Raw genomic sequence first — 26,567 nt, 5'->3', positions numbered from 1 at the left:
TCTGGACCCTCAGACGTGATTTATCAAAGCTGTCAGTGGCTTCATTTCATCCGAGGAGCCGAGCTGAATGGGTGTTTGTCCTGCATGTAGCCAGATGTATTGATCCTTGAATCTGTTATCATGTAACACTTCCTGTTTCACTATTGCCTGCACTGATGAGAATGAATTGTAATGGGCCTATTAAAAACTTCTCTATAGGGTTTAGACTGACTCTTGGTTTAGGTATAAAAGGTAGTATTACTTGTCAACCATTGTATTAAAAATGATAAAATCCCCAAAACAGAATTTTACCGTCTAACTATTTGAATAATTTCTTAATCTATCATTTGTTTTCATTTATGAGGTCTGACATTTCGGACAAGCATTAACAACAGTTCAATGCAGTCAGTTGACAGTTTTTATGACGTAAATCAATCTATAGTTGCCATTTGTCTGATAATCTAAACCAAACTTTGAATCAGACTTCATGATAAAAATCAAAGAGCCACTGCTGCAACATCGTCTTGTAATGTACACAGGCAAAAAAAAAAAAATTGAGAGTCTGTTCAACGTTCTTTTGGTTTTCATAATTTATTTTCCAAAAACAAGCCAGCAAACAAGGAACAAAGGAAAGTCTGCATGCCTCTCTTGCTGTGGTAAATAAAAAACATTGGCCCATCCAGGTGCATCCTATCCTTCAGCCTATACAACCTCAGCTGCCCACCATGTTACACAAATTTGTAAATAAAACAAATTCTAACTAGACAAAACTGAACATGCTAAAGACGGAAAGAAGTAAACAAAAAAAATCTATCAAACTCTAATCTAAATAAAGCAAACATCTAGAATGATCAAATGAAGAATACTACTTATTATTAGCAAAAATAACAACCAAAACTAACAACAAACAAATAGCTCCTGCAAAACTAATGCAGCCTGCTACAGTCCTGCAACAAATCCAACCTCCATGAAATCATTTTTTGTGCTGCATTATTGAAAGAGGTGTTTTCAGTTATATAGCCTGCAGTGCAGTGGTTCCCAAATGGTGTGCAGTTGCAGTCCAGGCAACACACAACTATACAACAAATAAGGAATGAGTTTTTAATTTCCTGCATAGCATGTGTAGGGCCCGCTGGCTAAAGTTGGCCCTCCATGAAATCTGATTTGACCCACCACGTTTTGGGTGAAAATAAAATCAAAAATACTTTTGATGGCTTTTTTCTTGTGATACAAGATGGTGCACATTTCTGAGGTAGAAATGCTCCTTAAATATGACCCAGAATCCAGAATCCTGAGTTATTTTTCATAATCTGAGCATGATGGGCAGAATGACTCTCTGCACAGGAAGTCAGTAACTTTGGATCATAGCAGCATTTTTCATCTTAACAATACAACACAATGGGCGCCCTTTAGCTCAGCTGGTGGAGCGGGCGTCCCATGTACAGAAGTTTTGTCCTCACCGCAGCATCCCGGGTTTCGAGTCCTAGCCTGAGGCCCTTTGCTGCTTGTCATCTATCAATAAAGCCGTACAAAGGCCAAAAACCAAATGAATCAGTACGATAGGCGTTTGCTTGTCTGAGTTTCCATTTTGGCCCTCTAGGGGGAAAAGTTCTGCCACCCCTGCTCTGAAGGTACGTGTTTTGAGCATTTATCTGCCCGTAAAAACATGATCAGAGTTTGAGCTCGTAATTTGCTGTCTGGTTACTGAGAAATTCCCTTCAGTAACACTTTCCAGTACATCGTATAGTTTGAACAGGGTGTTGTCTGACTCTAAATTTTATTTGCTATGAGCAACAGAGCCTTTGAGTCATGATACGCTACCACACCTCAAAGTTTTCCCTGAGCACTTTTGGTATTTACTGCCTGTTGCATAACTATGGTCTCACTGTTGGATCCTTGGAACATGAGATAACATCAGATAAACATCAGATGATTTAAAGTAATAATTAATGATCTGATAAAACCCCCAAGGTATTTTTCTTTCATAATTTAAAATCCTGGCAGAGATAAATCATCACAAATAAATGATTATGGGTGCCATAACGTTATCGCCATGAGCTGTTTCGTTTGGTAGCATCGTGCCCGGTAACGCAGAGTGCATGAGATCTGGACGTGTGCACGCTGTGTCTGCAGGCACACTGACGCGAAAACACTCAGACAGCTCGCGTGCAAATATCACTCCCAGACATACCACACAAAGCAGGGAGTGTGAGTTGGCAAGAGCTGCAGGAATGCCTATTGTTCAACGGACAAAAAATTGTATGAGAAAATGTCTGTTTGATGTGAGAGACGTAGATTTTTCGGCCTCAGTGTCGCACTGCAGTCTCCTCTTAGGTCGCTACATCATTTTTTCATCAATCACAATTTGTAGAAAGTTTATTTTCATTTGGTTCATTGGAAAAAATCTACTTAAGTGCTACTGTAGTTAACCATGCAGTGCATTTTTATTAAAGCAACATTATGTAGAGATCGGCATTTGGTGCAGTTTTGGGCCTCCCACAGTTTGTGCAACACCACTGTTGTAAATACAAATCCCAGGTATGTCAGATGTAATGCAGGTGTTAACGACAAACAAAACTCATTACGTTATCACAGTGTTGTGTGTTGAAAACTTCTATGTTGAAGTAAATGTGTGTAATGCTGTGATCGGACCCTCTCAATCCGACCCTGTTTATGAAAACATACGCAACGCTGGTTGTTAGAAATTGAATTAGATTAAGATGTATTATTAGTTGGACCCAAATTATGTGCTGATGCACCTTAAATGAAAAAGTTTGGCGCACCAAAGTCCTGAGTAGATAGATATAACGCAGAGCCCTGACTGGAATCATGATTTAAATGTGGAAAAATTGGGCAAGTAAACAAAAACAAAATACAGATAACTCATTCATGAAAGGGCTTTCAATTTTATTAATGGAAATTAGATGGCATCTTCGTGTGGCTCTCCATAATCAAATCTTGGTTTTGTTTGTCATCTATTTCAGTTCAGTTTTGCATCCCAAAAATGGAACAGAAACCACTTGGTTTATTGCAGCAATTTCACTTGGGTTTGTCGGCTGGACCGGCACATCTGTAGCAGCCCGCAGTTTTTGATTCATTAGAGCACGATAGCAGAGGATATGTGTGGCGATAAACAGATGTCTATGAGTTGACACAGGCTCCAACCCTCCTGCTGCCTTTGTCCTTGTAAGGAGACTCCGGGTGTGTTCTTTTGACTGAGTCACGCCAAAGGTGCAGGAAAACCAGAACCACAGCTATGGCTTAGAGGCCAGTAGGAATACTGAGCCGTGGCGTCATCTGTGTTTGGATAAGTCGTTTTAACCCGGATGCTTGAAAACAGTCGGCGCTTTTTCCGTTCGACTTTTATGGATTGCTGGATTGCAACGGCTCCAAATAATGTGGAAGTGGCCGCTGCTTAGTTCTGTCAGTGATTCCATTACCTTTGATAGATGAAATGAATAGCTTTGACACATTGTTGACACAGAGAGGCTTCCCCTCCCGCAGCAGGTCGATTTAGTCGAGCTGTCCAGTCATCACCATGAGCATTAAACAACGTGGTGGTTTCTTCGGGAAGTGACAACACGAGTGATACAGATGCTGGACTTGAGTCTGCAGAGGATGTGACGCAGTCGTGAACTGCTTTGACCTTAGCCAGAGTCCTGCGGCAGACAGGCAGAGTGTTGTGGACACAGTAAAGCAGCGCTGCCAGCGTTTTTTAGAACAAGGCTTCAATCACAGTGTGAGCTGGCACGCCCAGCCAAGGAATACTTCTCTCTAATTAGACAGTGTACATTCAGTGGCTCCTGAATGGAAACAAGGCCAAGTTCTGTGAGAGAGTGAATCTCCAGCGAGGCTTGTTGTGATAGCGATAGTGATTTCTGGCTGTGTTTGTGTTTCTCCTCGGTAAAGGCCATGGGTAAGGTACGCCAATGGCCCTGAATGCAGCAGCGGTCGTCACATGTCAGCTTTCTCCCTGACAGTAAACACATACGGTCAGGAATGCACCGCGTACACCAGAGCACGCAGATGTTCCCACTGGCTCACACACACAGAAAGCCCGCTCTCAAATTATCCTCCTCCGCTGTCATGGTCCTCACGGTGTCTCATCATCACATGGGTGTTACTTCATATTACTGAATGAGCTTCTGGACCTCCAGCTCTCTTTTGGGAAGCGTCCGTGACTCAGCACGCCTGCCGTCTCATATCTCAGGGAACGAGATGAGTGTGTATGAGGAGCAGACTGAACTGACTGATGCAGTCGGGGCTGAGCAGCCTGTGCCTCTGTACGCAGCACATACTGCAAGGCAATTATAGAGGCTCCTGATTTTGTTTCTACATAGCTGCCATGGTGCAGATGTGTAATGTGATCTGTCGGGAGAGGGAAAGAAAACTGTGTTGTAGATCATGGCATTCAGCCAATCAGGGTGGTCTGGCATTTTATTTTTAGCTACGCAGGTGGTGGGGCTCTGGCTGTTTGGTCAGTCAGTCCACAGCTTCGGTCCACGCTGGAATATCTTGGTGGTACGAGCACATTCATGATCCCTCAGCACGAGTTGTAATTAATTTCATGATCCCCGGACACCCCATTAGCTTCAGCTGTACTGCTGCTACAGCATGCTAACATGCTAAACTGAGGCCCTGTTTACATGACAACAGTTTTGCCAAAAGCGGAAAAGTTTTTCCTTTGCTTTTTAAAAGAGTTACATGTTCATACGACAAAGTGGTAAAAATGATCCCTGAGCACGTTGATCCGCGACAATGATTGACAACCCTGTCGTATGCATGCCGGGCCAGTAGGTGGCGGCGTACATTAGCAAGTAAACACTGCAGAATTACACCATGTGCCTGCACTCCAAATGCTTTCTTCTGCAGAGCATTTAAAGTATCACTTCACTGTATTCAACAAATGTACACTAAGCTGGTCTAAGTCTTGGTGCCGAAACCTAACCAACACTGCCAGGACTGGGCTGCAGTCACCCAAACAAACCTACCAGAACTGGCTCATAACTGACTCAACTCTGGAGGCCAGCTTTGCCAGAACTGGCCCAAACATAAGCCAGCTGACAGCCTGTAAAAAGTAATGTGTGACACAGTCCCCTACCAGAGCTTCCTATGACTTACTCTGTATGGCTGGAATTAGGAAATGTTTGATTAGTAATATAAAACCACCTCTCAGAGCCAGCAGCATGGCTGTAGACTCCCTGTAGGTCATTTTATACTGCCTTCAAATTGACTAAACCAAGACTGTGCCCTGCTTGTTTTAGTGTGACTTATCTGCCTGGCGACTATTATATGATGAATAATTCATGCTACCTTATCTTCAATAAATATTGGTTGTACCACTAATGGCTTTGAACAAGGTCTTTTTTGCATTAGTATGATATAAACTCTGTTTCTGTAGGTTTAATCTCTGTTGAAGGCATGAATACAGATTTGCTTTTGCTTTGAAGTGTCACCAGCTAGATGTTGTAAACAGATTCCCAGCTCATGAGACATTATGAGGAAAGAAGCAGTTAGCATGAAGGAATTCAGGCTGCAGCACAAATACTCCACCCTTCTGGATGTGCTCAAATGTCCCTGTGCAGTCACTCAAAGATTTAAAAACTATTCATGAGGAATGTGTTTGGAGGAAGCTAGAGCTTCATTCTCTCTGTAGTTTTTTTTTTTTTTTTTTTTTTATTGAGGCAGCGGGGCTGTAGAGAGGGCCGTACAAAGGAGGAAGGAGACAAAGGATTGAAACAAGAGGGGGAAAGAGGGTGTGAACCCACACTGTCAAGGGCATTTTGTAATCAGAGATGGGAGTATAATCTGAACAAAAGTGCCATTAACCTGTCCCATTACCCCCAGGGGACCCCAGGCTTAGCAGTAACTGACCCACCTCTGTGCTTTGTTTTGCAGATGGGAGGAGGAGCTGTCCAAACGACAGCAGCTGGAGTCCACGGTGGAATCCATGCAGCAGGTTTGGAGAAACATATACAATACAATAAATTCCACAAACACACTCATGCACAGATATTTGGTGGCTTGCCAATGGTCGTTTACCACATGCAGAGTAAAAGGCGTGACCTCACATACATTTTCAAAACTGCTGCCACAGCACATGCATAAACATTTATATATAGCTGAGTTCTTCAGGGGGTTTCATTCTGTGTGGACTCAGCAGAGCTGCACTAGAGGCATAAACAACCAGGAGGATGTGTGTCTGATGAGGAAAACCATATTACAAACCCATCAGGACGGGTCTGCTGGCCTAGATATAGATATAAACATCAAATTTCACCAGCAGCCTGCCATTATGTTTCTGTTCAGAGCAGGCAAAGGGAATTGAAATCAATTTCAAGTGTCACGCATTGAGGCTATATCATAACACAGCAACTCGCAGCTGATGGAAGTATCTCATCTAGTCGGCATCCTTCCCTTCCTCTGCTTTTGCACGAATTGATCGGTGACAGCATGCGTGTTTGTCTTAGATTCTGGGTCAGCAAAACCCCTGATAGAGAGGTGGAGTGCCCTCCCCCAGGGGGACTTAACCTTTTAGAGCACACAGGCAGATGTCGTTGCATATGGAAGAGCAGGAAATCTGTTCAGAGATAGTAAATTCAGTGCAAACACCCATTTATTGTTCAGGGCTCGGAGCCAGAGGGCCGTGACCGTGTGCTGACTTAACAGAGAAGCAACTGGCACTCTTCAGTGACAGAATGAAAACAACAGGGTTAGTCATCTTTCAATCTGTGCAAAATTAAGTCTTTAAACTGCTGAGTTAATGTTTATTAGCCTAAGTGGATCCATTTAGTGGGATATTATGGTAATAGGTTATCTATCAAGCTCCTAAGAAAAGCTAGTTTTCTAAAAGTCTCGTGTCAGAGGGCTTAACAATTAGGTTCATTATATTTATGCTAATGTTTATCAAACCAAAAGTAAGGTTTAGATGGCGAATGTGATATTATAAAACAGGTCTGCATACCAGTGAAGTGTTTAAAGCCTTAATAGCCCTATTTGTAAGAAATGCTGTTGCACTGGGAATGTAGGTCGGACCGGCCGCCACAGAATTTTTAAATTGAGCGTGAAACAAGCACTGTGACACCTTGAGAAACCCGCTTATTTACTGTGCCTGTACAGTGGGAAGGTAACCCCAACCCTTCCTCAGATCTCTGCTGGTTGCCTTGCTAACTTACAATGACGACAAGCCTGCATGGAATCATTGTGTCGGGCTAACAAACAGTCTGACACATAAACGCAATTAAAGCCACAACTTGCCAAATAGTTTGTCGTACGAATTAAGGGTAAGACATGGCCAGAATTAAAAAAAACAAAATCAGAATGTGAAGAAATGATGTGTTGCACTGATGTCCACTGAAGTCAGCTTGCTAACCAGCTAGCCCCGACCCATCCTATCTCATAATACCACTTCATGCCTCAAAAAAGGCCCAAGAGCTGTGGCCCAGGCACAGTCAATCGCTAACGGCAGCCGAAGAGGATCTTGAGCAGAAGTTAGCGGTTATGCTGCCCCCTGTAGTTTTGGAGCTGCCTTGGATAGGAGGCCATATTTTACAAGTTCACACCTTTATGGATTAAACAGTATCGTGTCAGTGAGTAAACTTACTGGATTTTGTTACCTTTGGTCAGAGCCAGGCCAGCTTTTTCCCCCTGCTTTATATTTACAGTAAAGGCATGAAAGTGGCATCCTGTCTGACTCTCAGCAAGACAGAGAATAAGCACGTTTCTCAAGATGTGAAACTACTCAATTTTAGCCTTTATGCTCATCAAACAAAACCTGTTTCTGTGGTCAGTTAACACTCATCCAGGGACTTAGTTGCTGTCTTTTATACGACTCCAGCTGTGAAGCACTATTGAGTTCTGCTCAAATGCTGTCAGCAGCAGCTCACATTTGCATCACCTCAGTTATGGAAATATGAAGAGGAAACTTAAACTACGGCCTCTGTGTACTGGTCATAAAAAGCTCAAATGAGAATGTAAAACAGTATGATTTGATTAGTTGATTATTTGAATGCAGCATGGGGTCAGTTGTTTATCTAACCAAATGTGCGGGACGAATGTTTGGGATAAGGGATTTACACCCGTCTAGAAATGGTTGAACATTATTTTACATATTCAGTCTTTTTTGTTTTTTGTGGTGAAGCCTGCTCATTTCGATTCCTTTCGCTGTCACGTCCACTCAGAGCGCCCGGGAGTCGTCCGAGGTCCAGGATGAGCTGAGCGAGAAGGTGGACAGGCTGAAGGCTGAACTCGTGGTGTTCAAGAGTCTGATGAGTGATGTAAGTGTTTGCTCGGTGATGTCACCCTCACCTCCCTGAGCCACGCAGAGCTTTTCACACACCAGACAAGAGTGCCATGTTGACTCCCATACTTTTATCATGTTAGCGGTGTTTGAAGCATGTATGCACAGATGTTTTCTGATAAGGGCTGCCATTCATACAGGCCTACACACACACACACAAACACACACACACACACACCCTTTATTACTTACTTCCTTTTCTTCCGCCATTGAAAAATATATAATGCCAGAAAGCCTTCCAAGACAAGCATTCATTGAAAAGAGCTCAAATAGCAGCTGTAGATCAGGGGTACTTCCTGTTCTATGCAGCTCTGTATTGTTCCCTGGCAGCTCGGCTCCAGTGTGATATACAGCTGTAATATACTGCAGCGGGCTCAGTCACAGCTTGTGCTTGCTCAGGGATAAATATAGTCAGGACGTTGTTTTTTTGTTTATCGTGCTTATCTTGACTTTTTGGTGCCTGCCACATTGTCGATTTTCATGTTGTTTTCTGTGCTTGACTTCATCCCCAATGATGTGTGAATCCAGAGACAGGTATGTGTGAGACGTATGAGTAGTGGATCTCTTGAGACACGTAGATTGATTGATTTCACAATTTCGTAGTTGTGGTTAAACTTCCTGTGTTTTGTGGTACACGTGCTCTAGATGTGGCGACATGCTTGTCATTATTATCCTTTAATTGTTAGAGCTTTCACTGTAGCAGGAAGTGCCAACCCTACCATAATGAATCCACAAAGTGATGATGCAATCTAGCAAGAGGGGTGATTGATAAGTTTGTGGTGAAAAGGTAGAAGGAGTCTTTTTCATAAGGTTTCAGAAAACTTAGCACATTGTCTAATTGGCGTCACGGACTTAAAGACAGAAACTCGTCCACAGCAGATGTAACGTCATCATCACTATCAAAATGGCGACCGCTGAGCTCCTTCCTCAACTTGGGGAGGAGGTAGTTAGTAGTCTGAAGGTGTCAAATCAGGTGAGTAAAAAAAAATCTGCATTCCTGGATGGTAGCCATCGCCACTTTGGACTTGTGGGTTTGTTTCTCAGACGGTGCTGACTTAGAATTTTAAATGACTCAAATCACAAGTTCCCCAAAAAGTTATTTACTTCAAACTTTCTGCGTCATGAACCCATTGATCACCCCTCGTAGTGCTCTGTACAGATGATTAATGAATTAATTAATTAAGCTCAATTTAACCTAAAAATCCCTTTTCTCAATTTAAAATATGAAAGATCAGGATGCTACATATATGAATGAAACATCAGATGATGGAACTGGACTTGGGTGCTGTTATTCATGCTGCATTTGGGGGGTGGTTTGGCTTGCACGTGTCACCCACAACGACTGTCTTTACCCCTGCAGCAAATGTCTGACCTGGACACCCAGATCCAGGAGAAAGCCCGTCGGGTGGACATGGACATCTGCAGGCGGATCGACATCACGGCCAAACTGTGTGACGTGGCTCAGCAACGCAACTCGGAGGACATGTCGAAGATGTTCAACGTCAGCCCCGCCAGGTCGCTGCCGGAGAGGGTGGGTATTTGACTGCCGTTTTCGCTGTTTGTCAGAGGAGCTGACAGTAATCGCAGCAAAAAAAAAATAATTCTTTTGTGAAAGAAGCAGTCAGCAGTCTGCAGATGAAATCGGAGCCACCGGTGTACCGAGTGACCCCCTCTGAAGGTGCAGGAAACGCACGGCTGCTTGTTTGCCAGGACGCACACAAACATAAACATACACATGCGGAATACTTACAGTAGTGACTCTTTAACATGCACACACACACACGCACAGAAAAGTGAAATGCTGATGTGATGACTCCTGGCTGCACACAGGGATTCAAGGATCAGATTGCGCCGACAGTGCTGGCTGAGGCCTAAGTATGAATCCACTGTGGACAAGCTGGTGGCTTCTCTTATGTCGTATGTTGATGTCTCTACTTTTAATGGGGTTTCTTCCATTTGAAGTATTTCTAACGGAGGCTCCACACAAAAACGCCTGATCTGTTTACGTGTTTAGGAAGGATGAAGGAGAGAACGTGTGAATAAGATCAAAATCAAATCATCACACAGCTGCAGTTTTCTTCACAGTACTCATTTAATCAGCTATGTGCAAGTTAAACGATAAAAGCCACGTTTCCCCACAGGTTTCATTGGATTCTGAATCAAAGTCTGATGAATGATGTTTGTATTTTTCGTGTCTTCAGGGTGCAGTGGCGTGCTGCAGGAGAAAAGAGCGCAAAGCCGTGTCCGACGAGGAGAGCTCAGAGATGGACGCCGAGCCCAGCCCGTCGGAGGAGGAGGCCCCCGGGTCGCTCAACATCACAGACGAGATGAAGCGCATGCTCAACCAGCTGTAAGCGACACCTTGTAGACACACACACATATACATATATATACACATATACATATATATATATATATCATTCAAGGTTCATTCAAGGCAAATATATATATATATATATATATATATATATATATATATATATATATATATATCTCATATCATTCTAGGTTCATTCAAGGCAAATATATATATATATATATATATATATATATATATATTTTCCACCCACACAGGCAGAATCAGGTCCTCTTTGCCTTGAATGAACCTTGAATGATCTCTGCAGTTAAAGCACCACAGTCCTGCAATGTTTGTTTCGGTGGACTGTGCGTTCCTTCACCTCCCCCTAGTGTCCGTGTGGAGGGTTGCAACGAGCACACAGAATGCTGATTCAGCAAATCTCAGCAAGATATAAATGCTGTGGACATCAATTTGCTCAGTCACAGTAATTATTGTTTGGATGTCTTCTAATGGTTTTTACTCTCATAAACATTGTCCAAATTTCTATAAGCCTCTCACTAATCACCAACTCCTACATTGTCCTCCAAAGAAAGCTTCCAGTTTGTCTTTTTTTTTTTCCTTGAGCTCTTTCCCCTCCCGGCTGTTTGTCTTCTTTTCCGAGCGCATCCTCCTCTTCACTCGTGACCTCTGCTGGATCTGGTGGCTGTCACACTTGTCTTTCCTCTGCTCCCTCCCTGTCTCCCTCTTCTTCTTTTCCGTTCCCTGTCCTTTGTCCTACACAGACATTGCTCAGATAACTCCTCTGTTGCCAGGCGCGAGACGTTCGAAATCGACGACGACTGCGACAGTCTGACGTGGGAGGAGAACGAGGAGACGCTGCTGCTGTGGGAGGACTTCACAAACTACAACGTGCCGCTCACCATCGCCGCGACCGCCTGCACAAACGGCTGCGTCTCCGAGGGCAACGGCGAAGCTGCTGACCCCGTGAGTCCTCTCTTCCTCCATGTTGTTCCTAAAACTCATGTAGGGCAGTGTGTAGATCTTTGCTATAGTGGTGCTGTGCAAGACGTATACTCATGCATGATGAATGAGGCCTCTGTCTGTGCTCTCTAAGGACTCCCAGGATGGAAGTCTTGGCAGCCTCATTGATGAAACGGAGTCACTATTTAAGACCAGAGAGCAGGAGTACCAGGAGACCATCGGCCAGATCGAGGTAGGCAGCCTGTGTGGTTTTATTTTGTGTGTGTGAGAAAAAGACACAAAGCACATAGCAAGTGTAAAGCATATGAATCAAGGAAATGAGAAAAAAAATGTGTTCCAAATCCAATTAGATATAATGATGCTAAGCAGGTTTCTGGTCTGCAGAGTACAGAAGCCCTGAGGAGCGAGTGAGAATTTATTTGTCTGATGATCCATTTTATAAATCTGATCTCAATTTTTTTCTCTCGAGACAAAAAAAGTTTTTTTTAATTATCGGAAAAAAATATTTTCTCCGCTGTGTTTATGATTTGTGATCTGGTGGAAGAAAAAAGTATGCCATGATTATCTTTTGGAGTTCCTGAATCTTTTCACACACACGGGAAAAAAATGAAACGTAGAAACATTATGCTGGCAAAACTTCGTCTTTGTAACCTTTTATTTATATTTATTTATTTTTTACACACAATGGCCATACAACCTCTAAAACTGAGTGACTTGAATACCATAATTCTTGACATGCAGTTGGTAGCAAATAGTCCATTGTTTTAGATTCTTTATAACCTTCAGGTTTTCAGGTTAAAACAAGTGACATCCTGTCATATCACATTAGCTGGGAAGGTGTTTCATTTAAAATGTAGCTGAAGCTACAGAGGGCCTATCTTTTTTTTTTTTTTTTTAATCAAAAGTGAACTATGAGGTCATTCCCAATCATTTCCCCTCAGTCTCTTAAATCCTCGCTCTCTTTAATCCGTTTTCCCTTCTTTCAGATGGAACTGGCCACAGCCAAGAGCGACATGAACCGACATCTGCACGAGTACATGGAGATATGCAGCATGAAGAGAGGCCTGGACGTGCAGATGGAGACCTGCCGACGGATGATTAAAGGCGGCAGGAACTCTCCCTCTATCAGCTCTGTGGCCAGCAGTGACTCAGGGAACACAGACGAGATCCAGGACGAGATTTTGGACAAGGACGCGGAGGCTGAAGTCCCCGTCAGTTGATGGCTGTGCAGCCGGGCCTCGTCCCATCTCCGCCTGAGCGCCACTCGTTCTCTCACAGGGGTTTAAACGTGTACAGAGCTCCACCCTGTCAGAGAGGTGGACCAACCTAAACCTGGGCCTGCTGAAGCCGTGACGATCGCCCTCACGGACGCAGGCTCAGAACTGGTGCTTTTATACTGTTTCTGTTGTTTAGACGGTGGTGGGCGACGTCTTTGCTTCTCAAAGAGAAAAGGGTGCAAATAGAGTCCGAGCTGTGCTCTCTTCCTCACCGCTGCCTCGCTCGATCCACGTCCAGAGCTTCACATCATTCAGAGGAGAGAAAAAAAAAGTTCTCTGTTTTAAACCGGCTGAAGTATTTTGTACAAAAATCTTCTTAACGTCCTTTTTTTCTAAAGGAATTGAAAATAGTACATATTGTGCTTCTCCCCATGACATTCACGTAAAAAAAGAAAGTGACATGTACGTTTGAATCATTTCATGAAGAAAAATGACTGCGCCCCCTCAATTGGAACAGTGTTTTGTTTTTGCCGCGATCAACCAGGGTCCAGGTCGGTTTGTTTTCAGTCCAAATTAAACCGTTTTGGGGGCTTTAAGTGTCTTCTGCCAAGGAGACAAAACGCGGAGTGGAGACGAATGGTGTTGGAGTTCTGGTGGTTTCTGAGGGAACTCTGCCGGGTTGCCAAAGTTGACAGAGGAAAGGAGCACAGCCTTTTGATGCATCAGTGCACTACACAAGTTCTATGCAATTTAGCTGGCCTTATTTTTGGACTGGCTTTTTCACCCTTCCTCGTTTCCCTTAAAAACCAATACGATTAGCCTTTCAAGCAAAAGCAGGTGTTTTCTATGTATCATTTTGAGAACTTTTTTTTTTTTTTTTTGTGCGTTTGAGTGTGAAATAATCAGAGTATTGGTTGTTTGATTTTATTTTTTCATGGACATCAACTGTATAAAAAAAAGAACTGGAACAGTGCCCCCTGAAGAAGGGACTAACATCTTGATTCATGACTGCAATCGTTGACATCTGCCAGATGCTGAGTGCTGCTGAACCAGGCAGTGGATTGTTCTGATTCAGATGCACTTCACTGAGGAAACATTGTTTTAGCTGGTGCACATAAAAATACATCAGTTGAAATGGCTGAATGTTACATTGTTTTTTTTTGTAAAAGAAAGGCGATCGATAAATGTTGAAACTGTACGTTTCTGCAAACTGCTGATATGTAACTTCTTTCGGCTTGATTTGACGTTGTGACGGTGTTGCGTTTGTCACAACATAAAATTGAAAATCGATATTAACTTAGTTGTCCAGTTTTCATAGACTTTGTGTTATGTTGGTAAGGTTAAGGCAAAAGGAGAGGATCGTGTTTTCGCTTAGTTCCATCACCACAAGTGTGACTTGAAATTTTCCAGACGTCTCGTCATAAATATCCTGTTTTTGTCACCACAAAAACATGTGGAAACTGTTCTTGCATTTCATTAAAGATACCCTGTCCTGTTGTCAAAACATGGCCAGGAAATATCCTGCTGTCCCATTAAAAATATCCAGTTGTTTCATGCTTACAAATGTTTTAAATGGTGCTTCCAACAGTGGTCTCTTGCTCGGTAGCCATCTTGCCTTGCTGTAAAGCCCTCCCATCACATCCTCTACTTGACGTCAAGTTCAGCTTGTGGACATGACATCGTAAGAACGTTCATCTGAGATGTATGAAACAGTTATATTTAGATGTATCTGTGGTTTGCAGAAATGTAAAATGCCAACATTTTATTTTGGCGACTGAAGAAATCACGTTCAAGTTATCGAAGCCAAATGAAACCAAAGGACACATTTTAAAGTTTCCTTTTCACACAATCCTCGTAGATTACATTTTTACATTTTGTTTTTTAAGAAAAACTACTTTAGTTGTTTATGAGCGGCTTCATTATTTCCTGCTGTCCTGCAGGGGACTCTGTTCCAGACGGGTTGCTCATCCTGCTTTGTTTCCTCCGAATCGGGGCTCAAGTGTCAGACTGTACATAGAGGGCTGTAGGCATGTGATCGTACACCCCAGAGGCCTTTTCGTTCACGTTAGTCTTTTTGCAACATACTGAGACGTCTCACAGATGTTCGCTTTTTGTCAGTGCTCTCGCTGGATTAGCGTGGAAAGCTGATCAACGCATGGGGGGGCGGAAGTGATCTTTTTACCACCTCTTTGAATTATAACCTATGTACCGTTTGCTGGATCAAAGACTAAGTGCTACTTCTATCTTGAAGTTTTACAGAAGCAGAATGTTAATAAAATACAGGCCTTTTTTGGTTATCTCAGCATGTTTGTGGGGACGAAAGGAGCCGTGGGGTCTTTTTTTATATTACAATTATTTTTGAACTAAATAGCTGCAATGCAGTCTGTGCGCTACATTTTTAATCCGAACAGTGTCTATCCTAATCATTAATTACTTGTATATGTGGCAGAAGATGTATTTTTCACAGTTTTTTAATCATTCTGTGTTAACCAAAAAGTGTGTTATTGTCGCCATACTCAGCTTTTATTGATTTTCGCAGGGCTGTTGAACTCGTTTCCATGTGTTTCGGTCGATCAGCGTACCCATAATAAAAACTAATTGATCATGTAAGACAAGAGTGACGAGGAGTCTTGTTCATGGACGAACCTTCAGATTCAGATTTTTTTTACGTTTGAGTTGATGTAAAACCAGCCTGATTGAGTCACAAAGAGCCATTCTGTTATTTGGTACTGTACTTTGTATCGACGACATCATCAGACGGTTTATTTGTCGATCGTGCGGTCGTTCACACCCAGAAAACAACAGAATCGCCATATTCCGACTTGTTGAGATTGTCGCCCGCACACCACACTCTGACCATCAAACTAACAACCAGCCAACCAAAGCAAAGTGAAAAAATGAATCGGATGTAAATCAAGCTATAACTCCTACTAACTCTGGAAAGTTTCTCGTTTAACGTTTACGTTTCTCAGCGACGTACAAGACATAAACGTTGAGCGTATTATCTTCCGTTTCATCTCCTGACGCAGGTCCAATCCCCAACAACATCCAGTTGATTGAACTGTAGCAAACCCACCTTAATGAATGTAGCTTGATTGGACACATCCTCTAAAGACCTTACGAGCAAAAAAGAAAAAGGAAAAAAACAATAATGATAAAAGTAGCTGTTTAAATCCAGGGATGTATGGTGTGCTCTTACTTATTGGAGACCTTGGTACCGTATGTTTTTGCTTTACTAAACGGGTTCTTGCTTGACCAACTTACAGTATGTGACCTATATATAGGTGTATGTCAATGAGGTCGTGGTGGATGTGAATGTTTCATACTAAAAAGGGTTTTTTTATATGACTGGTTTTTATCAGTGCAGCACTGGGATTATATACGGTTGTGTTAGCTGTCAGCCTACAGGTGTACACGTTCACAGTCATCACCGCTTGTATTTAAGTTCGTAAATATTACGGGGAGATAAAAGGTGCAGCAATACTTGTGGCCATATTTGGGTAAAGTCTCCTGAACTGTATCAGATACTGCTCTTTATTGTGTGTCGCTCGCATCCTGTTGGTTTTTTCTATTTTCTCGGTGGATGATTTGTCTGCTTTAATTTAACTGCTCTTCTCTTTTAGGTTTGTGGATTTCATTTTTTGTTCTGTTTTGTTTAAACTATTGTATTCATGTGGGTCTGGGGAAGTTTGTTTCAAAGTTATGAATGTACTCAATTGATATTGGGGCTGAAATTAAATAAAAAGGTGGATTGGATAAAAAATAAAAAATAAAAAAAAAATCCTGGCTAATTTGTTTCCTTTTTAACACATGACACTCAGTATGATGTTCCCGCCTGTCTGAAGCTTGTTCAGAATTCTGCTGACTGAGTTTTAATTTTTGGAAAGAAAGATCAATGAATATTTGACTGGTCCTCACATTCTCTGACTGGCTCCTGACTTAATTTACATCACTGAAAGAATCATCTTTTAAATTAACTGCAGAGCTTTTAAACTCTTTACTCACTTTACCAGTGCATGGAGATGTGCTGGTAAAGTGCGATTTTCATACCACATTACCATCAGTCTTGTATTAAAAGCGGGCAAAATGTGTCCTGTGCAGAATCTAGCCGAGTAAAGAATTAAGGATTTACTCTAACTGGTAACTTTTACGATAGTCAGGGCTGGAGGCATCACGTTGTCGGTAGTCCATCCATACGTCTGTACATACGGGCCATTCTTGTAAGTGTGATATCTGAAGAACGCTTTGAGGGGGTTTCTTCAATTTTGGCACAAAGGTCCACTCTGGCTCACCGATTAACTGATTGGATTTTGGAGGTCGAAAGTCAAAGGTCACAGCAACCTCCTGCCTCATGAGCTGATATCTCAAGAACGCCTTTAGGGATTTTCATCAAATTTGGCACAAACCCAAACTAAGACTCGAGGGCAAACTGATTTGATTTTGGAGGTCGAAGGTCACTGCAACCTAACATATTTTGTACCATATTGTAGCTTCTTAGGAGCTTTATCTTCTTTAAAGCAGAGGCACAAAACCAGCAGGCAGTAATACTAGTTGGTATCAATTCAAATTTATAACAAATAATGTTCAGAATGTGACCTAAATAAACACTGGACCTTATTAGGGCTTTTCATTCCTTTTCCTGTTTGCTTTTTGCTTTTCCTTGTTTGTCTTCAGAATCAGAATCAGAATCAGAAATTCTTTAATGTCCCGCAAACGGGAAAATTTGTTTGTCCCAGCAGCGGCAGAATATTACAGAACAAAAACCAATATCAAAAATAAACAATATAATTAAAAAAGGAAGAAATAGAATAGACTAGAATAGATGTATAATAGACGTATATGGCTGTTCGCATATCTTACCAGCCAATCGTAATGATTCTCTCGCTGAAGGGCATCAACTCCAAATCTACTTGCTCTGTCAGGTGAGAAACAGTCGACTAGTGTCGATGGTGGGGGGCACACCACAAAAACTACAGCCACCCCCTTTCTGTTAACCATGTGATGCAATTTGTTTAAATATGCTGTGAAACACAAAATGTATATAAAAAGGAGTTTTATTTTATAATATAAAGAAGGTGTTTTTAAAGAGAATTAAACGATTTATAATGCAATGTAATGAAAACAAACACATTAAAATCCCACAATGACAGAATATTTGCATAATGAAACACATTAAAAATTTAGCTTGCAAACAAAGGCAGACAATGCACCAATAATAGCCTTGACTTTACCTTTATTGATTTACTAAAAACTTTTAAACAATCTGGTTTAATCCTAAAATGCTTGTGATTACACCTCCTGAAAGAGGCGGCATCGGAGAAACTAGCCTCTTATCATTCTGTACTAAAATGTTTCATTTTCACCCTTGGACATCGAGGAACACAATTCTTTTAGCCAATCCCTCCTCACTGTATTTCTCTTGCAGCTGCTGTCGGTTGGCGGGATCACCAGAGAGCAAAAGAAGGTCGTCGCTGCGAGTCCAAAACGGTCCCGAGACAGAACCGGTATTCAAAAGAAGGTCCAGAGCAGCAGAGAACTCTCCGCTGGTTTTCAACAGCGCTTTGGTCACAGTGGCCAAATCCTACGACAAAAACAGTTGTGACATTAGACATTAATTATGTATTACAGCCAAACAGAATGTAACCAGGAAAAAAGATCCTATAACTCTGGGTTGCAAGGGGTTAGGAACTTTAGGAAATTGGCACACTTTTAACATAAAATCATACCTTCTAATTCATTTATGGGAGGAAATACACAATACTAGGACTTATGGTATGTCTTGGGGAAAAGTATTCAGACAAATCAATCAAATATATTAAATTCCTGTTAATTCTCAAATTTACTTCTTGAATATTTCCAGAATTTTGCAACCCCAGTCCTGCTGTGTTTCTGTAAACCAAACCAAAAGGACATGAAATCTAAAATCAGACTGTTATGATTTTTAAAAAAAAATTTTTTTAAGGTGGCTATATCATGTTCACCTGGTTCGTCTCCTTCATCAGCTCCCTGATTCGTTGCTTGTCCTCTTCCAGCTGGACCTGAGTCAGTGAAAAAGCAGCATCTGCGCTCACCGTTGACTGTGGGCTGGCTGGAGCGGCTGGAATCTCACCAATAATGGACTGAGACTCTTCCTCCTGAGATTCTCTGTCGAATATGAACAGGTGGGCCTTGGAGGTTCCATTGACGACGGCCGGCTCCTTGTCTGAAGGCTCAGGGTGGCCTGACGGTGGGAGGCAGTCACTGGTGGAGGTCTCCGTCTCCTCCTCGTCCTCCTGGAGGTCAGCTCTGGGTTCAGGGTTGGACTGTGAGGAAGCAGCTGTATCTGGAGTCGGGAGAGGGGGTTCTGTCGGTGCAGGTTGCATCAATGCTGTTCCAGTCGTGTTCTTGATAGCTGGAGCTTCATCTTCATCAGACTGAGAAAGAGAAATATCATCAGTTTAAATGTTTAAAGAACAACTTTTTTACATGTGAAACTAATAGTTATTTGTGTTTATTTGAGTAAAATAAATAATAGCAAATTACTTTTTCAAGCACAAATAACTAAAATCCCTGGTTCCAGCTTTTAGACTATAAAGATTTATTGTTTAAAGACCAAACGTTTGATAAAAAAAAAAAAGGTCAAAATATCAACCAAATACATGTAATCATATAAATATATGAGCACAATACCAATATATAACTCAGACCCTTAATCAAATTGAAGAATATTCTGAAGTTGTCTGCTGATGTTTACAAAATGTATCATTGAGAAATTTAACAAATGAAACTGATTTGGAAGAATTAGTGAGGAGTCACCAGGAATCCAATGAAACTGTAACTGTTCAGGGTTTCCTGTTGAGCATGAAAGTTGTTGAATACAACCAATTTAGACCATTTATATGCTGATAAATGAGGCTCATAGGAATTTTTTTATATTATATTGAATAATATTTTACTCATCATGTAGAATGATGGATGATTCTTTAGGGAGATGAATGTTGAAGTAAACATCAGAGGTTGTGTTAGACTTTCTCAACGTCAATCATATTGATAGACAGGGTTCTGTCATAATCGATCATTATCTCTTATTCTAATTTTCATAATAATGTGACATTGCTCATCTAACAGCATTTTAATTGTCAAAAACAACTCAATCATGATAACATTTAATATGCCAAGCAAACTTACAGATTATCGATGGAGAGAAAACACTTTTCAGTACCATAAATTATATCATGGCGGGAATTAATTATTCTTCGTTCCCCTGCAGTGACAGCAGAGAGCACTAAAACACATCAGCCAGCGAGACGTGGTCATGCATGTGAGATCGAAGACAAGACCAGACAATAGCTAATTTATTAAAAAGCACACTCATCACTAACTGGTAAGGGGCTACTACAGGTGGTCTACATGTGACACTGACAGTGGTCCATGTGAATCAGGCTACTAAACGTTTTGGTAGATGTCTCTCAAAGGAATTTTTCCATCACATCTATTAAAATGAGGACAGCTTTTCGATTTTTCCATCACTGGTATAAAAAATTCTGTCAATTACCTGAGAAAAAAGGGTTTAAATCGGTCAGAGATGTCAGAGTAATGTATAAACACTATGACTTTTATTGGCTCTCCAGTATATTTATGTGGTCACTTTTAAAAGCAAACTTAGACCTATGATTAGTTACCGAATGCAAGTTCTTAATTTTTAATCTTACCTCACTTTCATCTTCAAACTCTTTTGTAGCCATTTCTAAAATCCCCAACCTCCTCTTCTCTTTCTTCTTTTCCCCGCTCTGTGGCACGGAAACGGATTCTGTATCTGCAAAAACAAAACATTTGATCAAATCTCCGTGGCACAAAAGCTTTGAAGATATTCAGATGCTGTCTGTGTGCTTTGCGTCCCTCATTAGTCAATATACAACAAACCTGCTTGTGTTGTTTCAGAGACCGTAGCTCGTTCACTCTCCTCTTGTGGACTCTCTCCCACCTCCTCCACCTCCTCCACCTCCTCCACCTCTTCCACCTCCTCCACCTCTCCCACCTCCTCTACCTCTCCCACCTCCTCCACCTCTTCCACCTCTGTTGCACTCTTTACTTTGGCTTTTTTAGAAGGCGGCTGGTCAACTGTTGAGTCTTTTTGAAGAGACTGTGATTTTGTTTTCCTCAAGGGCTGAGAAGAAGATGGTAGTTGGTCTACAGAACTTAAGGAAGATCTGAGTTTTTTGCCATAAGGTTCAGTCTCCTCGAGCTGAAGTTGCCTGCGGGTTAATCGACACTTCTGTTGTTCCAGCCTCGGGGAGGCCCTCTGCTTCTCTTCTAGCTTCTTCTGAGCAGAGGTGTTGGGCGGGGCCTTGGGCTGGGCTGGTGGAGATTCCTCCGGGATGCTGGTTTGTGGTTCAGCTGTTTCTGTACTCTCAGCTGGGATTGGCTGAGCATCTGTCGGTGGGTCTGAATGGGGCCCCTCAGGCTGGGGGGGTTTACATGTTTCAGCTTCTACAATCTCTACTTGTGAGTTTTCAGCTGGTTGTTCATCTGTCTGTGAATTCACATGTTGCACTTCTTCTTGAGGACAGATGGATGTTTGAGCTTCTGAAGTTTCTGGTGTTTTGCTTTGAGCTGACATGGACTGGGCATCTATCTGTGGAGACATCAAACCTGCTCTGTTCAGCTCTGCTCAGTTGAAAGTATTGAATCATGAAGATTAAATAAGTGCTGATATAAATACTGTATATACTTGAGCTGTGGTGTTTGTCGGAGGCAGTGAGTTCTGGTCAGTACCTGTGTTAGGTCGGATTCTGTCGATGGTTTCTGAGGAGAAGCAGCATCGTCTGCACTGGAGGGTTTTTCAACCTCTGTCTCTTGCTCACCTTCAACCTACAAGCACAGACATGAGAAACTTGAGGCTTTGTGTCTATATAAAATGGGACTGTCTTGAATCTACTACAACTGCATTCCAAATCGGATGCTTTTGCTTTTACTACACATTGCAGTTAACCATACAAATTACTGACTGTTACATGTAGTATGCATAAAACTGGGACATGATACTACTTCAAAATGCTGTGCCATGAACTTTGACCCTCTGCTCACACATGCATCGCAATCTGCAGCACATCATTCAAGTAATACACAAAAGTATGAGATCTTGAATGCAGCTGTCATCTGTCTGTGTTCTCTTGGCAGCTCAAGTCAGTGCAATGCATCATCCGCTGCCCAGAGGATCATGGGTCAGAATAACAACATAAGCATGCTGCCTTTCATCCTGATAAATGTGACTGGATGCAGTAGGACATGCTGGTATTTTTGGAATAGTTCTTTTAAAATACTATGAATGATATAATTTTTTTGGAGACATACAATATATTTTTGATAATATATGTACTAGCCTTCCAGTACTTATAATACCAAATAAAGAGTGAACAGTAAACAGTGAACCAAATTTACCGGTGTTGAGTTGTCTTTTTCTAATTCGTCGCCATCTAGTGGTTTTATCAAACTTCATTGCTCTTTCAAATCCCTGTGGCATCATTTTTTGTTGTTTTGACACTATGAAGATTTTCAACAGCTATTTCACAGTTTGACAACAAAATGTTATAATTGTTTTTTTTATATAAGGCACTTCTGTTCCTCACACAGATGCACCATAGAGGAGATGCCTCTGAATGTTCCAATAAAAGCTGAGAGCCCATGGATTATGACATACTTTGGATGAGTATTTTAATAACGATGGTCAGTGTGACAAATGATCCTGCATAAAAACCATTACTTAGAATTTGTTAATATATTGAAAGTCATAATCTGAAACACAGAGACAACCTGTACAGTCTGTCTGGACATAATATTGAAAAAAATATCTCAATACATTGTATATACAATTAAGACAACTCATGTCAAAATGATCTGACTCTGACAAAACCTGAACATTATGAGCTTCTCAAATGTTGGATTAATTAGACTGTTCATCAATTCTGCTCTACTTCAAACACATCCCTCAGAATTTTGACAGACATGATACAGAAATCTAAGAGAAAATAGTTTTTAGCTTAATCACCTTAGTCTCTCCATCTGCTGACTCAGCTTCTTCTGCAGTTGTTTCTGCCTCCACGACCTCCGTCTGTTTCTTTGCCAGTCGCACTCTGTAACGGTATTTCATCGACTGCCAGCTGTGAGTGGTCACGCGTTGCTTCTCCATCTCTTGCCAAAGCCGGTTTCCTCCGATCTCTGTCTTGTGGTTACTGACGTAACTCAGAATGGCAGCGTCGTCTTCAGCTGTGTAGCCAATCCTGCCTGAATATGGTGAGTGAATGAATGATGGAGAGATTATACATAAATAACAAGAGTAGTATAAAATCCTTCCTCATTTGATTAGAAAGGTCCAGCTAGTGCAAACCAGCGCCTGCTTTTGTTTAACAGCGGCTGTTGCTCAAGTGTTCGCAGAAAATATCAAATCAGAATCAATGGCACAGTTAATGTGAGAACTGTTGAGTTTGCTCCTTAAAAAAAGTAAAGTCAGGTCTCGACGTCATACCTGCTGAGAGTCCAGAGGCGCTACTGTTGAGTCTCGCAGATTTTCTTCGAGATACTTCGGGATTCAACCTGTAGTTGTCTAAATTCAGCTGTTCATCCTTCTCAACACAGTCGTTAATGTATTGGGTGGAAATGTACCTGAGGAGACAACAGACTTTTTGTTTTCATTTTTCTTTTGCTGAATTAATTTATCCAGCTGATCACATACATGGCAATGTTTCAGCTTACTATGCTAAAAACTTCTATCAGTGTCTGTTAACTGTTCTGTCATTAGAAAGGAGGCACAAAGCGTGAGAGTGTGTGAGTAATCATGTGAGTTTTGCCATGTCTGAAAACGCTTACACTTTCAGTATAAACTGCTGTTTGTCTTAAATGTAATGATTTATTACATTGCTCTCCATTTCTAAAAAGAGTCTACTTGGCAGAAGCAACTAGAATTGCAACAACTAATCCATTAGTATTCAACTATTAAAATAAAGCAGCAACTATCTTAATACTTTATGAATCAATGAGTAATTTCCCCCCCAAAATGTAAAATGTATCTGATTTCAGCATCTTAAATGTGACTATTTCTTGTTTTCTTTACTCCTCCGTGACAGCAAACTAAAATCTTCCAGTTGTGGGTAAAAAAATAAAAAATTTAAAAAATTAGAAAAGAAGACATTTGAGGACACCATCTTGGGCTTTGGAAAACACAGAGTAGTTTTTTCCACAATTTTCTGACATTTTATCAACCAAACAAATACTGATTGACAATAAAAAATAATGGGGTTGTTTAACATCAACAAACATAGGCCCCCCCCATCCATTTTCTTTTAAAAATAACACTGAAACTTCTATTTAATTCATGAGACCTTGAAAATCCTATAGCGGTGCTCCAAATACTTTCTAAGTTATGAATTTTTTAAGTTTGGCTGTCTGAGCAAAATTTCAGGATTTTAGTGATTCTGTGTATGTGTGTACTCTAAATCTCACCCATCATTATTTTTTCAACTGGATTGGATTGAATTTCATCCTGAACATCCAAGAGACCCTGAAGAAACTTTTTAACCCAAACACAGAAGCTGTCTAAATGGTGTTTCTCCTGATTTTTGTAAATGCAGCTCAGTACAGCTCCTACCAGTGAGCAGTAGTTTCAGGAAAGGAGCCTCTTTCCTCCGGATCCATCAGCAGGATCGCCCCTGGCTGCTGGACGTTACACAACAGCCCTCCTCCAGCTGTGATGAATGGCTGCAGTTTACGCTTGACAGGACCCGGTCGCATGAAGAAGGACATGGGTTCACCATCCACGTCCATGAACAGAACAGGAGAGATGTTAGGTTTGTCCACATGCTGCTGTTTGGACAACATGGTCACTGCGTCTCACCTGGTGGAAGAGAAGGAATTAAACTTAAGATTTAATAGATATTAAATGAAGTGGTCCTCTGTTGCACAATGCAGAATCAGTGACTTCTTTTAAATCACTTCTTAAAACCCACTTGTATAGACTTTCATGTGAAGTCACTAATTTAATAATCTATTTATCATCCTTACTTACGTTTTAAGTACTATCCTTACTTACTTTTTAAGTTACTTTTTACTGCTCAATCGTTTTATCTGTTCTTTATTCCTCTGATGTGATGTCATCTTCTTATCATCCCCATTGATTCTGGTCTTTAATTTATCTCTATTTTTGCATTGCTTTTCCTCTCTCTTTCTTTTTCTGTGGTTTTGCCTGGCTTAAGACATTTACTCCTTTAGTTAGTGTAAATCAAATTGACTTTATGTGTTCTTACTTTTTCTGTTCAGCCTTCTTGTTTTAACTCAGCTTGGACTAGGGATTCCTCGCGTTTAGCTTGACTGTTGAGTGTTTGAGAGTTTCCTGCTTTTGCTTGTTCTTCTATTTTATATGAATATTTTGAATTTTAGTTGTATTTGTTTCTTCTTCACAATTCTCCTGACTATAAACAACAATACCAATAAGGCTGTTCAGTTTTCTACAAACACTTTGCTATATTGCCGTGTCCTACGTGACCTGTGTAATGATTTAAAAAAATACATAATATAAACAAGGAAGAAGCAGTAAAATGAAATAGAACGTGATGTGTCTTATCTATCCCATTTAGTTATACAATTGAGCATTAGTTTGGAGTCACTCGCGTAAATGGCATGGAATCTACTGAAAAGAAATGCTGAATTTTCAAAATACATATTCATATAAAATAAAATAAAAAGTAAAATCCATTAGATAGAGGTGTGCCCTAAGCTTCCTGTGCAGTGAGACAATTCGGCATTAATTTGGTGTCACCGGGTCACATGACATGGAAGCTATTGAAAGTAAATGGTGAACTGTCATAATAAATATTCATATAAAATAGAAGAAGCAGTAAAATGTAATACAAATGAGCTTGTCTTATTTGTCTCTTTTAGTAATACAATTCGGCATTGGTTTGGAGTCACTGGGTCACATGACATTTTGTGAAAATCAGACGCACAGCAGGGTCACTTGTTGATGGTCTCTAAGCTTCCAGTGCAGCGGAATGTTCTGGGAGGCAGCTAACCGTCCTCCTGCTGCCAACACCGGTTGACACTGAGGAAGAGACGCCGCTGAGGGTTTCCGGAGTGAACGCCTGTCCAATATCCAAACTAAAACTAACTTCACCTTCTTCCTCACAATTCTGTATTTTTCCCAGTAGAACTCGAACTTACAAACGACCGAGAGCCACATAACTGCAATGCACCAATTTAAAATGACATCGCTGTTTTCATCCATGTTTTCTCTCTGCAGCTGTCGGTTTAGCGCGTTTAGCTTCAACGTAGCGCGTTAAATGGCGCATGTGTGTAGAAAGAGGAGCCTTGCCTTGTTATCTGATGTTGTCATTACATAAAAAACGCCGCTTAGATTAGACACTAAATTTAAAACTCACCGTTCAGTTTGTTTACTTCCTCGGTGGCCGTTCCCGCCGCACCCGAAACCAAAATAAAGACTTCTTCCGGTTTTTCTTCTTCGGTGGATTAAATCCGGTTAGTGTTGCATTAGCGCCCCCCGCTGGCTCTATCGTCTATTACTACACTGCTAGATGTGGAGGCAGCCAGTGCTGTGAAATGTGTATAAAGCCACTTTTTTATATAGCCATTCTTAATAATCATGTACAGTTATATCAGTCAAAGACTCATAATGCTAAATTGAATATATATATCCACATATCTACAAATAATGATATATATTTATGCTTTAAATTTAAAAACACCAAGCTTTGACATGTACTTTTTATCCAGTACTGTCAAATATGAATCGTACACTTTATAC

At 41.1% G+C, this 26,567-nt stretch overlaps 2 protein-coding genes across 3 annotated transcripts in view; one reads left to right on the top strand and one right to left on the bottom strand.

The window, feature by feature from the left end:
* Positions 1-16,556, top strand: part of iffo2b (intermediate filament family orphan 2b) — a 35,636-nt gene extending 19,080 nt beyond the window's left edge. The window contains exons 4-10 of one of the 2 annotated variants that reach the window (XM_037101170.1): positions 5,878-5,938; positions 8,160-8,255; positions 9,639-9,809; positions 10,480-10,628; positions 11,390-11,561; positions 11,692-11,790; positions 12,545-16,556. In XM_037101170.1, coding sequence (XP_036957065.1) covers positions 5,878-5,938; positions 8,160-8,255; positions 9,639-9,809; positions 10,480-10,628; positions 11,390-11,561; positions 11,692-11,790; positions 12,545-12,778 — 982 coding nt within the window. In that variant the 3' untranslated portion in view covers positions 12,779-16,556. Of the gene's footprint in view, positions 1-5,877; positions 5,939-8,159; positions 8,256-9,638; positions 9,810-10,479; positions 10,629-11,359; positions 11,562-11,691; positions 11,791-12,544 lie in introns of both variants that reach the window. The other variant, XM_037101169.1, reaches the window with a different exon arrangement.
* Positions 16,557-17,811: 1,255 nt separating this feature from the next.
* On the bottom strand, positions 17,812-26,299 carry LOC119021833 (telomeric repeat binding factor 2, interacting protein). The gene is made up of 9 exons (XM_037102356.1): positions 26,185-26,299; positions 24,399-24,644; positions 23,280-23,416; positions 22,803-23,038; positions 21,530-21,625; positions 20,678-21,389; positions 20,467-20,570; positions 18,757-19,188; positions 17,812-18,356 (listed from the first exon to the last, which is right to left on the bottom strand). Exons 2-9 carry the CDS (start codon positions 24,626-24,628, stop codon positions 18,135-18,137), a joined length of 2,169 nt encoding a protein of 722 aa, XP_036958251.1. The 5' UTR covers positions 24,629-24,644; positions 26,185-26,299; the 3' UTR covers positions 17,812-18,134.
* Positions 26,300-26,567: the final 268 nt, after the last annotated feature.

This window comes from Acanthopagrus latus, chromosome 6 (assembly GCF_904848185.1).
Source record: "Acanthopagrus latus isolate v.2019 chromosome 6, fAcaLat1.1, whole genome shotgun sequence".
Classification (NCBI taxonomy): domain Eukaryota; kingdom Metazoa; phylum Chordata; class Actinopteri; order Spariformes; family Sparidae; genus Acanthopagrus; species Acanthopagrus latus.
This window is presented reverse-complemented; position numbering and strand designations above follow the sequence as displayed.